Source organism: Petaurus breviceps, unplaced genomic scaffold, assembly GCF_028583685.1.
Source record: "Petaurus breviceps papuanus isolate PSGF00001 unplaced genomic scaffold, PetGlider_PUasm1.0 80, whole genome shotgun sequence".
NCBI lineage: Eukaryota > Metazoa > Chordata > Mammalia > Diprotodontia > Petauridae > Petaurus > Petaurus breviceps.
Genome location: NW_027186540.1, coordinates 20,285,922 through 20,301,506, shown reverse-complemented (window position 1 = coordinate 20,301,506; position 15,585 = coordinate 20,285,922). Strand labels below are relative to the sequence as shown.

General features: G+C 33.4%; 1 protein-coding gene across 3 annotated transcripts in view; it reads left to right on the top strand.

Moving 5' to 3' along the window:
• Window positions 1–15,585, top strand: part of LOC138176035 (lysine-specific demethylase RSBN1L-like) — an 86,411-nt gene that overhangs the window by 24,357 nt on the left and 46,469 nt on the right. For all 3 annotated transcript variants that reach the window (XM_069106772.1, XM_069106773.1, XM_069106771.1), the window contains exons 2-3: window positions 7,467–7,583; window positions 14,190–14,833. In XM_069106772.1, coding sequence (XP_068962873.1) covers window positions 7,467–7,583; window positions 14,190–14,833 — 761 coding nt within the window. The remainder of the gene's footprint in view (window positions 1–7,466; window positions 7,584–14,189; window positions 14,834–15,585) is intronic.

Below are 15,585 nucleotides of genomic sequence, written 5' to 3'. Positions count from 1 at the left end.
GACCTCTCAGGGATTTTGGTAGCTCCTACATCAGTGGTTAAAGGCAGGGGAAGGAGAGACATTCTTATAGCTTTAATAATGAAATTTTTATCATTTATCAAGTAAAAAACATCCTGCTATATAAGGACCTTTGCATACCTAATTCTCTGTACAAAAATACTGTTGTTTGTAAATCTGAACATTTTATTCTGCCAAAAATGTTACTTTTGTAACTATTGGTGATACATATATATACACACATATACATATATAATGTATATATGGTATACTGTGACAATATTTGAAGGGTCTCTGACTTTTTCAGTGTTCTTTTCACTAATTCAAATTTCAGATCTTTTTTTAAAAAACTTAATAGAGGTTTTTTTTGTGTGTGTTATGTTGTGTTTTTTTGTTTGTTTTGTTTTTACCATTTAGTAGAGTTGCTGTAGTTGAAAAAGCCATCTTCTGTAGCCAAGTCTGGTGATAAGACTCTCTCAGAAGTAAACTTGCTTAGACTGAACCTTGGACAATGCACCTAACTGAGGTTTTTGCCAGATTGTACTTTAAGCTTTCCCAGCCTGGTAAAACTACTAAAGCCTGCAGTCTGCTGGCATAGTCTTTGAAATCCAGGGTCACCTTCAGCCTACAGTGAAGCATCAGAACAGTACTGTAATAGACCATTATCTCTTTTGCGTTTATGTGTACTTAGGTATAATTCCATTTGCTCTCACTTCTTTCTACTGTTTCTGATCTACCAAAATGTAAAATGCCTTCTTCAGAATGTATGTAGGATGAGAGATTAGCACTTAAATAACTGTGATAAAGCTACAGAGAACTTATTATGTTTTTTTTTTTTATTTTGGGACATATAAAGACTTGGTATCCTCAAAAAAATTATAATGACAGTATCACCAAGTAGTCTTTGTGCATCTTTGTGAATACTTCCTTTGAAAAGAAGCTTATGGGGAGGCTAGGTGGCGCAGTGAGTAAGAGTGCTGGCCCCGGAATCTGGAGGACCCTGGATCAGTTCAGGCCTCAGATACTTAACACCCACACAAAGACACAAAAAAGTGGCCATGTAACCTTGGGCAAGTTACTTAACCCCAATTGCTTTAAAAAAAAAAAAAAGACCTTGTAACCTTGAGCAAGTTACTTAACCCCGATTGCTTAAAAAAAAAAAAAAAGAAAGAAAGAAAAGAAGCTTACTAACCCCCCCTCCCTCAAAAGGAACCCATTCATCCTCATGTTGATAGAAAACTGCCACCTTATGATGCTTTACCACCCCTAGCAAAGTTTTGGGTTTTAAAAAAAATTAAGAATGATTTTTCATGAAATTGTGAACTTTATATACCATATTTTTAAAGGGTTATCCTAAAAAATAGTAATAAATCATCATTTTTGTGTCCCCTTTTAAATTTTTCTTTTTCCAATTGTGTTTATATAAGTTATGATGAAATTATATATAATTATTGTCCAAATATGTATAAATTTGGTTCTGCTTTTCTCATTCTGTATTACTTCATATACATTTTCCCATATTTCCTTGTATTTTTTGTAGTCTCACTTTCTTAGGGTGCAATAGTCTATTTCATTCATATATTAGAATATGTTTCAGCCATTTCAAAATTATTACAGTCGTTTTCCATTTTTTTGCTGTTAAGAATGACGTTATATGTTGGAAAATAAATGAAGAAATTAAGACAGTAATTTCATCAGGGTTCCAAGATGTAAAAAAGACTTGTAAAAATCAAAAGCCTTTCCATATCACAATAATAAAATACAAGATAAAGCTTTAGAAAGGCAAGTGTCATTTAAAATAACTACAAAATGTTCAAAATATCTGGGAGTCAGTCTATTATGACATACTCAAAGATCTTTATAAATACAATTATAAAATATTCCTTAAAGAAATAATGACTTAAATATTTAAAAGTGTATTTAGTAGTTATATCTGAGCCATGCCAATATAATAGAAATGGCTATTCCCTTAATTGCTGTGCCTATCAAAGTACCAAGGGGAAACTTTATAGATTTAGGCAAAATAATAGTTCATCTGGAGGAACAAGAGATACAGAATGTCAAAATGATTAATGGGTAAAAGTAGAACTAAAGGAGGAATAGCACTTGCAGACCTCAAATAATAATATTGTACAGTGCTGTTTTTTAATCTCTTTGGCATTCCAAGGCCTTGGCAACCTGGACCCCTCCTGCATTTCAGTTCTTTTGACAACTCTTCCCCCATGTCCACCTCCCTCTTCCATTATAGTGAAAGGAGAGGAAGTAGAGTCATGAGCGTAGACACCTTTATTTAGGAGTTTAGTTGAGAAAGAGGAGAGGAATGTAGGACAGTTACAGTGTCTAGTAAGGTTTTATAAGAATGGAGAACACTTATCTGTGTTTGTGGGCAGTAAGAAAGGAACTGGTAGATTAATTGGAAGATGAGAAAGAAAGGAATGATAGTGGGGCCAATTTCCTAGAAAAGACTGGATGGGAATGGGATTATTATATTTGTAAAAGTGATTGACCTTGATGAGAAGGACCATTTCTTCATCAGAGATTTAGGAGAGAAGGAAATAGCAGGGGATGAGATCAGATAGTTGTTAGATTAGGAGGGGATGAGGGAATTCCTAGATTTTTTTTTTTTTTCAGCAAAGTATGAGTTGTGTGATTTTCAGAGTGAGGAAGAATGGAGTGATTTGGAAGGTTTGAGAGGAGGTAGTTTAGAACAACTTCTGTGGGGAAATAAGATAAAAAATCAATTAAAGATGAGTGTTTTGATGTAGTGAGGACCCAGTAGAGATTATATAGCAATATAAAATTGTAATGGTAATAATCAGTCTAGTTGTTGAGACTCCTTCCATCTCTCTTCATCAGCTTTTGAGTAGACATGGAGGAGGCAAGTGGTGGGAGTGATCCTTGGTTGGTGATTGGCAAGGAGTTGGTGGGGTATTAGGACAGAATAGGATAAAATCATATTTATCTCTTATTGTTGAATGGAATAGAATGTAGAATTTTTAGAGTTGAAAAGAATATTAAACTGACATTGTGATTAAATAAATTTTCAGATAACATTAAAAATGTTTGGAAATATTTCTGAAATGTATTACATATTTCCCTGCCTCAGTAAATATTATGAATAATATAATTTAGCATTTAGTTGATAATGCAGGAGTTATGTTATTACAAAATATTTTGTAATACAGTAAAGTCTTTAGGATATAATAAAGTATATTATATTAGTTACTTTACTGAATGGCTCCAGATTACTATATATACCTCTCATCTGTTCTGCTTCCCCCATTCTCCCTTTCTCTACGAACCTACTGTTTGCTACTCACTGTTTCTGGCCCTCCTCCCCCCATTATAATCTAGATATGGTTGAGAGTGATTAGTGGAAACCACAATAAATACAGTAATATCTTACTTATGCAACTTTTAGAAAATTGGTATTCCATATAAGTGAAATTTTATGGATATCTGAAACATATATTTAAATACCTGAAGTTTTAACCATGAAAAATTTTTTTACTCCAAGATATTCTTTACTTTATTGATGAAACAGTTATAAGTCCATAGGTCTTTTTTAAAAATAAAAAATGGTGAATGAGCTCATAGTACTTTACTATATCTATGGTTCTCTGTTGTTAGATGTCACTGTTCATTGTTATCAATATATCTTTTTCAATAAGCAACCTTATTTATATTCAGTTGAATGAGGATAAGGAGGGTTTCACCCCAATGAATGGGACTCATCGACAACTTTGTAACTTTCAGAGAGCTTTTCGTTTTACAGTAGGCTCCCAGATATTTGATGTTGTCAAAAGTCTGGCTTACAGCCAATTTGAGCATTCTTCTGTATTGTGTGAAATTGTAAAATGCTTTCTGTTGGAAAAAAAATTGATAAAGTGCATATAGGCTTTATGTTTTATACTCTAGGTGGACTTGGAGGTGTTTCAGCTTACTTCTAAATAGGGTTTTGGAAGGTTTCTAGAGGTATAACTGCTAGATAAGTGGCATTTTGTTAAATAAAACCAAATGAACAAAAAGCAAAAAAAAAATACATTTGAATTTTTTTCTTATCACCAGTGATATCCTTAAAAAACAGCTGGTCTTGGAAATTCCCTCCAAAAATAGAGGGAACAGCTTATTTATAATTTGCAATCATATGTTGCAGCCTGTGACATTTATGAAGTCGTTATTTTGCCCTTAGTTGTGTCACCAGCATTATGTCAGGGGTAGAACTTAAACCCAGATCATTCTGACCCCAGAGGCAGCCATTTACTATGCCATACTGCCTTTCCCTTGGGGGTATGTGTGTGTGTCTGTGTGTAAAATTAATTGATTAGATTTAATGCTCCTTGCTGGTTTCCTGGGAGGAGAAGATGAAGGCACTTGAGTTTTCCTAGCCTTTGGACTCCTCATTAATCAGTTTCCAGAGCCAATACCAGAGTGCCACCTAGTAGGTAAAGAGGGAAAGTACAGAACTATGGGATTGGATCTTTTTTTCCCCCTAAGAATGCTTTATTGTATTTTAAAAAAACAAACAGAACAGAACAAAACAAAAACAAACAAAAACACAGGTAGACTTTTCAGCCTGGTGTAGCAGCAAGCACCCCAGCGTTCCCAGGGTGGCTGCTAGCACAGGTTCTTGGATCTGCTTTGATAAAGGAAAGCAACTCAAAATGGGTTAACAAGCTTACTTTAATCAGTCAAACATATATCGTTTACCTCGTTCACGGGGAAAAAGGTCAGCACCCTGAACTTCAAAGTATACAGGCAGAATTATCAAGACAGAAACAGATCAAGTAGACAGATTTCCAAACTGTCCAACCATTACATCCATACCCAGTCAACATCTGGGTTTCAACATCTGGGTTTTTCAAAGGGGGGGGAGCTGGACAACGGCTTCCCAGAATCTATATCAAATCACAGAACACTTCTCAAAGTGAGCCCCAAAACAAAGCTACACATCAGGGCTTATATAGCCTTCTCCTGGCTCAGAGAATGTAACAACCTTATTGACCCACTGGCCAATCAAGAAGTATCTACTGAAAAACAAGCCTCCCACCCCAGGCTCCAGGTGCACTTTGGCCTAAGGGCAGGGAAGATCTTTAAATTTGCATTTCCATTGCACCTGGTTAGAAGAAATAATAACAATAACAATAATAGCAGCATTTATAGAGTGTTAATATTTATGTTACTTAGTATGTACCAGCCACTGTAATAAGTGCTTCACGGTTATTATCTTATTTGATCCTTATAACCACTCTGGGAGGTAGGTGCTGTTTTTATTCCCAATTTATAGTTGAGGAAACAGGTTGTCACAGGTTAAGTGATTTGTCCACGATCACACAACCTGTAAGTATCTGATGCCATATTTGAACTCAGGTCTTGCTTGACTCTAAGTCCATTATTTTTTATACCATGTCACATCTTCCTGCCCCCAGGGACATTTAAAAGAAGTAGATGGCTCTTTATATCATAATTTCTCTATTTCTATTGATGGTACTACCATTTTCCAAATCATTCAGTTACTCAGTATACATTTAACTGCTTGCCATGTTCCAGTCACCATACTGTAAGTGCTAGAAAGACAAAAACAATCCATGCTTTTAAGGGGCTAACATTCTAGTAGTCTCAAGATCTGAGTCATCTTTGATTCTTCCTCTCTCTCTTAACTGCCTTTGTTCAGTTAGTTGCCAAGCATATTTTGTTTTCAGCAGTGTGTTTTAAATTAATGACCCCTTGGTCTCTCTATCCTCATATCCTCCATCTTCACAGAGTATAAGTTCCATTCAAATTGGACTGCTCTATATCCCCTCTTGTAGTACTACCTTCTTTGTCTCAGCTCATGACGTTTCCTTTGCCTGTAACAGATCCTCATAACTTGCAGTCTTTCTCAAGTCCTTCTTTTCATTCAAGACCCTACCTAGGTGTTGCCTCCTCCACGAAGCTTTCTTTGGTTCCTTCTTCACACTTAAGATTTTGCCTGGACTCTTTTTAAATGTAATACATTCTGCAGGATATCAGTGATCTTTGGATATATGAACACCTTACATTATTATGATCAGATGTTATGTTCCTTGAGAGTAATGTCTATAGTGTCCTTTGAATCCCTAGTGCCTGGCGTAGTGCCTTGCAAGTAATAATAACAGTAATGCACACTTTAATAATATTTCTATAATACTTCAGGATTTGTAAAGCATACTTTACATACATTATCTCACTTGAATGAATGAAAAAGCATTTATTAAGCCCTTATGTATGAAGTGCTAAGACTACAAATAGAAAAATAAGACAGATCCTAATTTCAAGGAGCTCACATTCTAATGGGGAGACAAAGCATAAAGGAGGTTTCAATACAACCCGATAGATATTATTTTCATTTTTCCATTGAGGAAACTGAAGCAGAGAGAAGTAGAATGACTTGCCTAGAAGAGTGCTTTTTTCATAACAATCTTGTGAAGGATAGGTGGGGCAGGTATTATTGTTCCCGTTTTAATGGTAAATAAGGACTATTATTCCATGCTGCCTTGAGTAGGTATTTGTTGTGTTGAATCTCCTATCCAAATAACTGGTTCCTTACCCCAATAACTTTCAAAGGACAAAAGTTGTTTTTGCCTTAAGAAGGCACTGATCAGCTATGCAGCTTTCAATGAGCCTGAAAGCCTAGACTCATCACATGTCACTCCATGGGGCACTAGCTGTGTCCTGAGACAGTAATACTAGTGCTTCAGCCAATGGACAGAATGTACTGAGAAGACATGAGGTAGGCATGGCTTACACATAGAAGATAGGGCCACAGTTCACATCACAGTCGCTGTGCTTCCTCACTGTCAGAGAGGGTGATCTAATTCTGTTCCTCTAGGCTCTCCCATTATGTTGCCCTGTGCCTACAGAATTATCCAGTAAGAAGTCTACCTCTCATATGCTGGTGATGATTGTGCTCCCAAGGACATATAAATAAACTATGTACAGAAGCAAATGGAACTGAAACATAGTTGTACTTGTGTAGAAAAATATCCCTTGTCCTGTGAATCAGCTGTTCACTTTTTAAAATTATCCAACATAACTCGCATAATTGGTATTTTTATGTGCTTTACTGCTGACACAACCAACAGTTTAACAAAAAAGAAACTTTAGGATATATTGGGTTAGTGCAAGTTCTTCTGTAGGTACAAGACTGTGTTATAATTTCTTATAATTATAGCCCAGAAATATTAATTCTGAAAAGTGATGTTCTCTACCATACATAAAGAATAAAGAGAATAATCTTTTTTTAGAACATATCATTTAGTGTTATAGAGTCAAACAAATTTGGTAAAACCATCAATGAAGATGTACATTTTTTTGGTAAGCCTTTTTTCTGAAGTTCTGATATATTTTTATGTTGTTTTCTTTATTTTTTACTTGGATAAAATTGTCATGTTCTTTAAGTATCTATTTTCTGTAACTATTTTTAACATGGAAAGTTTTTTCCCCCACAGATAAAATCAAAGACAAAATTAAAGAGAGAGACAAAGAGAAGCAAAAAGAAAAAAAGAAGCATAAAGTAATAAATGAAATAAAGAAAGAGAACGGAGAAGTCAAATTATTGCCAAAAGGTAAGTCCTTACAGAATAATTTTGTTTAGTGTATATTAATTTTAGTTGTATAAATAATAAATGCATGTTTTTTCCTGGAGATGAATTTTAATAGTGATTAAACAAAATGGTGAGAAATGTATGATTTGAATGTAATATAGTTTTAATATTCTCTTTTACAATTTTTTATCAAGAATGTTTTGGGATGTTGTTTCATTTAAAGAGGGCTATTTTATGTAGTAAATAACTATTTCAAAAGAAGTTAATTTTCCTAAGGGGAAAAACATTACAACTTTACAACACTGTTTTATCAAGTTTTAATGGTTTTGTTTCACATTCCTTCATAGAAGGCCACGGCATTTTACTTAGATGTGAGAATAGAGAAATTCCTTTAGTGGCAAGAAAAATGGCATCAAAAAAATAGTGTTCCATCTTGAGTTCTCTGTAAGAAATTTCTGTCTCAGGCAAATTCAGGAGACAATTTTTTTTTCTATCCCATTCTTCATTCATACTCAGGCATACTAATTTTGGATGTCTCTTGTGTTTGATCGGTTTCAAGTTGTGATTAAATTTTGTTCTTAGAGGGTAATAGAGTAATAAGAGGATAGTAGTCATGCAAATACCGTTTTTTTAAATAGAAAATTTAAATAGCAAATTTAAGAATTCTTAATATGAAACCAGCTTGAAAAAAAGTTGAGTAGGGGTATGAGGGAGCAAGAGAAAAAGCATATATTATGGTGAAAATAGAGACCATCACATTTTCTAGGATTTTAGCTACTGTTCTGGTAAAGTATGTTGCTGTATTAATAAATTTCTGGCAAATTCATCATCCTTGATATTAGCTGATAACATAGTAAATCTCTGTGCATAAATAAAAGAATTATGTAATTATTGGATGAGAGTTCAAGGGAGGAACAGAGTAGATATCTGTATATCTATACACACAGATACACACAGAAGTAACTGGCAAATTTAGATTGTTGAAAGCATACAGAAAACATTTTCTCACTATTTCCGTTTTCATTTTTCTTATGTATCCTGATGATCTTGTACCATAATTTGTACAAGCTATCTACTTTCTTCTCTTCTTGACTTCTTATATAGGATTTTAGTTCAAAAGGAACAGAAGTTAGGATTTACATTTTTGGATACTTTAGTTAGCTTTTCTTTTGTTAGCTTTTCTTTGCTTAAATGTTTTGTCTAAATAGATTATAAGACTTTGAAGCAGGAACCCCATAGAATCTTAACTATATCAGTTTGAACATCAGCTAGTGATTAATAGTGATTAATGTTCACATCACTTTAAATGATGAGTTTTTAGCCTACTAGCTTAAATAATTATTCTCCATTTTATCTGTGTAAACTCATAGTGGTATAAATTTTATGCAATAGTCAGTTCAGTTAGCAAGCACATATTAAGTACCAGGCATCGTACTGAGTACTAGGGATACAAAGAAAAATCAAAAACAAATCATAGGATCTCCAGAGTGTAGATTTAGAGATAGCAGGGACATTAGAAGCTGTCTAGTCTAACCCTTCATTTTATAAATGAAGAACTAAACTAAGGTCAAGAGAATGACTTTAAATGACTTGCCAGGGTCATGTATCTACAGGCTAAACACCTTATTTTTTAAAAATTTAATTTAATTTTCATGTTTACATTCTTTTCCTCCTTTCCTTCCCATGTACTGCTCAATACCTTGTTATGTATCTTCCTCCCTGAGAAAACAAGAAAAACATAACCTGTTAAAAAACATGTATAGTCAAGCAAAACAAAGTCCTCCATTGGCCACGTCCAGCAAAAGTTAAGTTTCATTCTGTACTCTCAGTCAGTCTCTTCTCTGTCTGGAGATAGGTAGCACTTTTCTTATTTATTTATTTATTTTTGTTTTGCTTTATGGAGGGGGGAAGGCAGGGCAGTTAGAGTTAAGTGACTTGCCCAAGGTTACACGGCTAATAAGTGTTAAGTGTCTGAGGCCGGATTTGAACTCAGATCCTCCTGATTCCAGGGCTAGTGCTCAATGTTCACTGCACCACGTAGTGGACCTGGTAGCACTTTTCATCATTAGAAAGACATTACAGGGGTGATTAATAGTGATTAATGTAAATTTTATGTAATTGTGAACATTAATGTGAATATTAATCACTATTAAATGCTAAATAAAGGACTTTTTTATATTTGAACCAAAAGGTAATTGGGAACTGTTGGAATTTATCGAGTAGGGGAGTGAGATGATCAGATCTCCACATTAAGAAAATTACTTTGGCAGGTGTACTATGCATACCCCTGATTGTTAAATTTGAAACAGTATTAAGATAATATTCATAAAGTGACATTTGAAATGAGATAATACAGTAGAAAAAAGTTTGAAATGGATCTGAGACTTATGCATGTTGATAGTTAAATTTTCTTCAGATGTGGAATTCTTAGCCAAGAAGAAAATAAGAAAGTTGCTAGATATCAAAGATACTGTTGAAGATTCTGAATGCATCAGGAAAGATAACTTAGGTTCTAATACTTGCATTCTATAGCAGTTTGTTATCCATGTTAAAATTGAGTTTGTGATATTTCTATTACTGATTACTGACACTTTAAAAATGATTGATCATTATGATTTATTTTCAGTAATTTTCTCATACTTCCCAAAGGAAAGATGCTGGTGAAATGAATGAAATTATCATTCTTTATCTGCCCAACAAAAATTGTCATTCTTTATTTTCAAATGCAAAAGTGATGCATGATTATTTCTTAAGTTACTCTGTAGTCAGAGATAAGTATTTTGTTTGTGTGCCAAGTAATATCTAAGTCAGTTACTTTTCCCTGTATGCATCTTTTTTTCCCATTTCTTCCCCTTTATCAAATGGCTTCTTCCTCTTCCACTTGTCCCTTTTTCTTTACTGATGTTATCCAGTTGTACTAATAGACATTGTTGAGTTTGAGAGGTCTATTGGATATCCCAGTTGCTGTAATATAAATAGTATGAAGAACTAAGTTTAAAAAAAAATTGAATAATAACTAAATGAAACCTGATTTACTTTAATAATTCTAGTATCAGATATGTAATTAGGTCTCATTCTGGATAACCTTCTGGTTGTCAATCCAAAAGATATACTGGTACAAAGAAAAACCAATGATTTTTGAGAAAATTGTTAAAGAAAATTGTTCAAATTAAAACTATTTTGTCTCTGTTTCTGTGCAACTCTCCAAAATAGAATCATGGTTTTACTTTTGATCTTTTATCTTTACTGGGTCCACAGTTACCTATTGTTATCCTATTCTTCCTAATACATGATAAAAGCAAGTAAACATTAGGACTTAAAGTGTAAGAAATTCTAGATCTATGTGGCTCAGAATTCACTCTGGGGAATTTTGGATGTTCTGTATGTTTGAAAAGATTTCTGTTTAATGCACATGATGAAGCTTTAAAATGAGAAATGGCCTATTGTCTTATGAAAATTAATATGTAGTCTAATTTTAAGGAGGTTAGGTAAGTTAAAGAACTTTTCCAATAATTTTTTTTATTCTACCATTTCCTTTTTTTTACATACATATAGTTCCATGCATATTTCATATATAGAGAAAGAAAATGAGTGAAAGAGAGTTCATGTAAAACTGTAGAAGAAAACATACATGATTCCAAAGTGGAAATTATCCCTTTAAGTATAGTTTGAAGGCAAAAATTGTGTTCTTTTATATCCCTTAGTAGCATAAAATGGGGGGAGCATGTATCGCGCTGATAAGTTTAAGCATTTTTTGGGGTAAATTGCAAAGTTTTTTTTTTAAACCAAATCCACAATTTCACTGATATATGGAGCTCCTTATTTATATTATATTTCCTTTATTATTATATAAAGTGAGTCAGCAGGGAATTTATAGTCTAAGAAAAGTTTAATAGCAAAATTTTTTTAAGAATTATGCATTAAGAATGCATAATCTAACTGAAAATTGAACTTTAAGTTTTTTTAAATTATTACAGTATCCTAGGAAATTACTAAGTCAGAACATGCTGTAGTTTTGGACACCAGAAGTACACAGGTTATTTATTCATCCTTATTTAATATTAATAAATAACAGGTTATTTATTCATCCTTAAGGTTAGGATTCTCAAGGTTTTTAAACTTGATCTAATTAGGTTTTGTGGTTTACCCTGAGCCATAAGAGTACTTCACTAATTCTATCAATTTAACTACCTTTAAATTTTCTTGACTCTTTTTTGGAATTTATCTTTATAAAGGCATATGCATATTTTTATTTATTTTGTTATAACTTAAGTCATAATTAGTTGTTGGTTTTCTTTATACATGTTGATGTTGAGGTATTAACCTTATTCAGACATTTTTATAGTTAAAATTACAAGTCATGATCATTTTGAAAAACATTTAAGTGTCTGTAGCTCTATAGATAGAGATTTATATTATATCTCCTTTGTTATTATATAAAGTGAGTCAGCAGGGAATTTATAGTCTAAGAAAAGTTTAATAACAAAAAATTTTTCTTCACTGCCCCTTCTAGCACCACTTTTTTTGTGTGACATGCTTTTCTATCTTACCGCAGAACAATAAGCCTTTAGTAACTTCTTTTATTAAATAAAACTTTTTATTGAGCCATGATTGACTTAAAAATATAGCTGAATATTTCTTCTGTCCTGTTTTGTTTCTCTCCTTTCTCTTCCACATACTATAAAATACATCTTATGTAAGTATAAAAAGTAAAAGATAAGGAGTAGAGAAATCATTTTTAATTGTTTACATTGCCACCTCTTAAGTTGTGGCAACTGAAGAGATTTTTTTTCTGTGTTGCTGAGGCAAGGACTTAGTGATACTGATGGTGTTGAAAAACTTCAGTTAAATGTATATGAGAAAGGATAAGGGAAAAAAATTCAGGATGGAGAAATTAAATGAACAATAAAGATGTAGCAGAATCCTGAAGAAGTATGGAAGAACTAGCTTTGAAAAGTAGGAACGCCTTTTCATTTGACACAACTGAACAAGATAGGTTAAAATGAAGTCAGGAAGAAATTTTGAGGGGAATTCAAGAATTTCAGTGGGTGGATGTCCTACATAGATGAAAATAAATAAACTCACATCTAGATTTTTACTTCAGTTACTTGAGAGAATCATTTTAGGAAATATAATTTTTCTTTTGAGGGATTTCATAATTTTCTGTTAAAATGTTTAGAGAGACTTGGTGAGGCCCTGGATTGTAAATTATAGTAAAAACAGCTTATAATTGTGTAACGTAACACCTTGAATTTTTTTACATGAAAGTATTTTATAGTGTCACTTGATCAATATTGCGTACCTGTGAGTTAGCAAGGGCAAACATTATTGTCACCATTTTATAGATGAGGAAACTTGAAGCTCGGTAATTAAATGACGTGCCCATAAATCTGTTTTGCCTACCATGCCATAATTCATGATTTCTTCCTTTTTTGTTTCTACATTGTTTGGTCCATGCTTTCTTTTGACCATGTATTTTTGATTTGGAGTTTTAGTGGTGTCAGGCTGGGAGTTAGTAAACTTCTTTGAGGCTGCTGAAGCACCTAAAAGTTGTCTGGGGCAATAATAGGTTAAGTCATTTATCCTGTGTTCTCATGGAGTCAGTTTGTCTCAGATGCAGGATTTGAACACTGGTCTTCTTGACTTCAGAACTAGCCCTCTTGTTTACTGTGCTAGATGACCTTTCAATCTGTGTCATTGCATTAATATAGCTTTATTCTTCTGCCTCTATGTCTTGTCTCTTCAGTGAAAATGAACAAAAGTTACGGAGACAATGGAGTTCTATTACTATTGCTTACGTCTTTGAGGGCTTGGTTTTTGAGAAAATATTAATGACTTTGTAAATTATATTGTTGCTATGTCTTTTTCTTTGGTTCCTTTTTTTTTTTTTAAAGCAGTTGGGGTTAAGTAACTTGCCCAAGGTTACATGGCCAGTTTTTTTGTGTGGGTGTTAAGTATCTGAGGCTGGAACTGATCCCATGTCCTCTTGACTCTGGGGCCATTGCTCTTACTCACAGTACCACCTAGCCGCCCCCATTGGTTCCTTCTTGGAACTTAGAAGACTTATAGTAAGAAACCCCAAAGAGTCTGTATAGAGGCAAAATTAGTTCTGACATAGAAAGAGGGAAATCAAGTAGCTTACAAATTGCCTTTTCTTGCTATTTTTGCTAGTTTTACAAATATCTTATACATTTTCATATTATGTTACTCTCCTAGTTGCAGTGGGTAGGGTGGGGGTGGGACATGAGTTTGAGTCTAAGAACAGTTTTCTAACTCTCAGTAATGGCTGCCTTTCTACACAGCATTGGTGTTAAGTTTTTCCCCCTGTGCTTAATGGTAGATTGTTCCATTCTTTTGATTTTTATCAGTGTTTTTATATTTTTGACATAAAGTGTGATATTTAAGTTTTTTATATATCCCAAAACTCTTAGTGTACTTGGTTTGCTTAAAATGGCACTGAGACTTTTGGGATACTCTGTATATTAAATTTTCAGTGCTGTGTAAAATTAATCCCCAATATAAAGTAAAATGAAGATAAATTTGTCTTTTTTAATTAAAATGCTTTACCTAAGGTGTGGGATTTTAGCAGTTAAAATAAGGAGTTTCAAAACAAATTTTTCCCAACAGGTGGGAAGGACAAGCCAAAAACAAATGCAGAAGACTTACAAATTAAAAAAGTAAAGAAGAAAAAGAAAAAGAAACACAAAGAAAGTGAAAAAAGGAAGCGTCCAAAAATGTATAGCAAATCTATTCAAACCGTCTGCTCAGGATTGCTTTCTGATGTTGAAGATCGAGACGCCAAAGGCATCATAGATGATCATCTTAAGGATTATATTGGAAAGAATTTGGATGCCAAGAAGGAGTTTGAGTCTAAGATACCAGAGAACAGTGAGTTTCCATTTGTCTCATTAAAGGAGCCTCGAGTTCAGAGTAAAATGAAAAGGTTGGACACGTTGGAGTTCAAACAGCTCATTCATATTGAGCACCAGCCTAATGGAGGTGCATCAGTTATCCATGCCTACAGTAATGAACTCTCCCATTTGTCTCCTGTGGAGATGGAGAGGTTTGCAGAAGAATTTGTGGGTCTGGTTTTTAGTGAAAATGAAAACTCTGCAGCTTACTATGTAATGGGTATTGTTCATGGGGCAGCTACATATTTACCTGACTTTCTAGACTACTTTTCATTTAATTTTCCCAATTCACCAGTGAAAATGGAGATATTAGGAAAGAAAGATATAGAGACAACGACTATGTCCAATTTTCATGCTCAGGTAAGAGGTTCTCTTTTTAAAAAATAACTAAATGTTATTTCATGAAGATTTTTGTTCTTTTTTGAGTTGTTAACAGTTTTCACTGTAGTTATAAAATGAAAGGTAAGAACGAAGAGTTTAGGAGCATTAGGCATAAACTATTTTCTAAGCCTGGATAGATATCACACAAAGTGTTTTTAAATTATAGTTTCTAGCCAATACTTTAGAATAAAATAACAATAAATAAAGTGTTTTTAAAATATAGTTTCTAGCCAGTGCTTCAGAATAAAAGAATAAAATCTATGTAAAGTAAAAAAGAAATACTTTACAGGTGTTATCTGTGGTCCTAAGGAAAGGTCTTAGGTGCAATATAAATAATAGTCATTAAGCATGTACTCTAAAAAAACACTTGGAATTTACTAATGTATTTTCCAGGCCACAAAATTTACTTTTTCTTCTTTAAAAATTTGCTTAAAATTCATTTTTTCCCCTCGACCTTCTACCTATTCTCCCACATAAAATTGTTTTATCCTTTTAAACTGTTAGAGTACTCTGATTTCTGATCTTTGAAGTAGGATCAGTAGGTAATAGACTTAGAAGAAAACATGTCGATCCACTGTCTTGACCCTGTTTTACAGATGAGAAAACTGAGACAGAAGTTACATCTATTGCCCCCAATGGTCATCATATGAGTTATATGAATAGGACCAGAATCTTAGTTTCCTTACTGACAATTCTGTGTTCTTTCTATAACACTGAATTGTTGCAGTTAA